Source organism: Notothenia coriiceps, unplaced genomic scaffold (assembly GCF_000735185.1).
Source record: "Notothenia coriiceps isolate Sejong01 unplaced genomic scaffold, NC01 NC01_scaffold00004052, whole genome shotgun sequence".
NCBI classification, from domain to species: domain Eukaryota; kingdom Metazoa; phylum Chordata; class Actinopteri; order Perciformes; family Nototheniidae; genus Notothenia; species Notothenia coriiceps.
In genome coordinates, this window is record NW_011336753.1 from 595,655 (window position 1) to 597,572 (window position 1,918).

Genomic DNA, 1,918 nt, shown 5'->3' on the forward strand with positions numbered 1-1,918 from the left:
CATATGCCAGGCCTGTAGGTGGCGCTGTAGTCTGCCACAAGAGCAGAATCAGCCCTTCCAAAAAAAGGGCTGGAAAAGAGCAAATATTTGGCATTTTGAAAAAAAAACTTGACAGACATGTTTTATATAGGTATGGCCCTACAATATATGTTTCAAATATAGCATAATAGGTCCACTTTAACATAGCATCAGATAGACACAGAAAGCACTAACTTCTGCTGTTATTAATGTTTTCCTGCACAGCTCAGCACTTTCCATCCCCTGGAATGACTATAAACGAGCGATTCACCATGTACCAAAGACGAGCTGCAGAGAAGGAATTGATGAAGCCAAGAAAAAGCCCAGAGATACACAGGTAGAGTCGCCTATTGAGTGACCCTCTCACCTTCAGTGTGCTGTGGCTTCACCCCCTCTTTTAACAGCTTTCAGGTATTCCTCTCACCTTTCCTACCTGAAAATCAACACACTATCTTTGCTTTTGTTTTTCGTATGCTTGGTGGAGGTCCGTTTTTTTCACCCAATTTTTTTTTTTTCTTTGTCTGTTTGTGTCGTCCCTGCAGTTCAATGTCGCCAAGTTTGTCCTTTTGGCCCCTATACCATAGATCCTGTATTATGTGCATTCAATTATCTTGTCTGAATTGTTTTTCTTTCTCACAGGAGAATTGACGTTTCACCAAGAGCTTTTAAGAAACACTCTCAACTTTTTGAGGCGATGAAAAGCTCAGAGGATGGCACTTACAAGGTGACTGAATATTTTGCAGTATGAATTATGTTGGAAAAGCAAACAACAGCAAACGAATGAGCAAGCCAGATGCCTTTAGACTGCACTCTCTGAAAGCCTGTGGCCTTCCTTGAGGGAGATGCACAGTCTATGAAATGCAAATGCAAAATAAGGCGCTTTGACTTTGTTGTTTGTTATATGTCACCTTCACACATGGTGAATTGCTTAGACTGTGGGCAAAAGCCTGACCAAGGCTAATGAATCATATAAGTTCAGAAATGGAAGTCACTGTGCCAAAGCTGTTCAAAGGACTCTAAGAAATTGACTTCGTAAGTATTCTTTAAAAACATTAGGAACGGAAATGACCGACAGCAAGCACCTTTATGCAACTGTGTTTACATTTACATGCCTAACTTTCTGAGTAAACCCTCACAGTATTTCTTTATTGACGAGCATGGACACTTATGGTCGAGCATTTGTAAACATGAGGGGTGAAAACTACTAAAACATTGAACCTCAATTAGCATGAACAGGCCTATCTTCCCCATTGTTAAAGCACCATACTAGTCGTTTTGCCATAACTCAACTAGGAAGTGTGTACACTTTTAAATGAGTGTGATGATACATTTGAAGTGACTTGAATCTTGTTTGAAATAGGCAATACATCACCGTGAACATTCATTGCTTTTAAAAGAATTGGTTTTAAAATACCTGAAAGAACCATGTCTGTGATGCTCTGATGTTCAAAATACGGGAAATGGAAGTCATGTTATACATGGAAGACAAAGAAGCAAGGATAATGTGAAACAATGCTGGACCATGTGTTGCTGTAGTGCATCAGATTCTTGGAGTGGAGCCTTGGATTCTGGACTTTCCCACGAGCATAAATGCACCAGTAAGGAGGATTTACAAATATACCCTTCTGACCAGCTGACCATGCAACCCCTTGACTTTAACACAAAATAAAGCTGACTGAATATTGACGGTGATGAATTGCCTATCTGAAGCAAATCTAAGTATTATGAAGTTGATTTTTTTACGAAGTTAAAACAACTGCTGTGAAGGCAGAAGATCTATCCGAAACATTTGCTTTGAAGAATGGTTCAGATTTTAAGGAAATACTCGACATGCAAAAAAATCCCCTCCAGAATGGCTTGGTTTTATTCATGCCAGCTGGCTGTTACCAAGGTTACAACC

At 39.8% G+C, this 1,918-nt stretch overlaps 1 protein-coding gene across 2 annotated transcripts in view; it reads left to right on the forward strand.

Moving 5' to 3' along the window:
• Positions 1-207: 207 nt before the first annotated feature.
• The window catches only part of LOC104941910 (thyroid hormone receptor-associated protein 3-like), a 5,566-nt gene continuing 3,855 nt past the window's right edge, over positions 208-1,918 (forward strand). Inside the window, exons 1-2 of one of the 2 annotated variants that reach the window (XM_010767077.1) lie at positions 208-355; positions 658-742. In XM_010767077.1, coding sequence (XP_010765379.1) covers positions 228-355; positions 658-742 — 213 coding nt within the window. In that variant the 5' untranslated portion in view covers positions 208-227. Of the gene's footprint in view, positions 430-657; positions 743-1,918 lie in introns of both variants that reach the window. The other variant, XM_010767078.1, reaches the window with a different exon arrangement.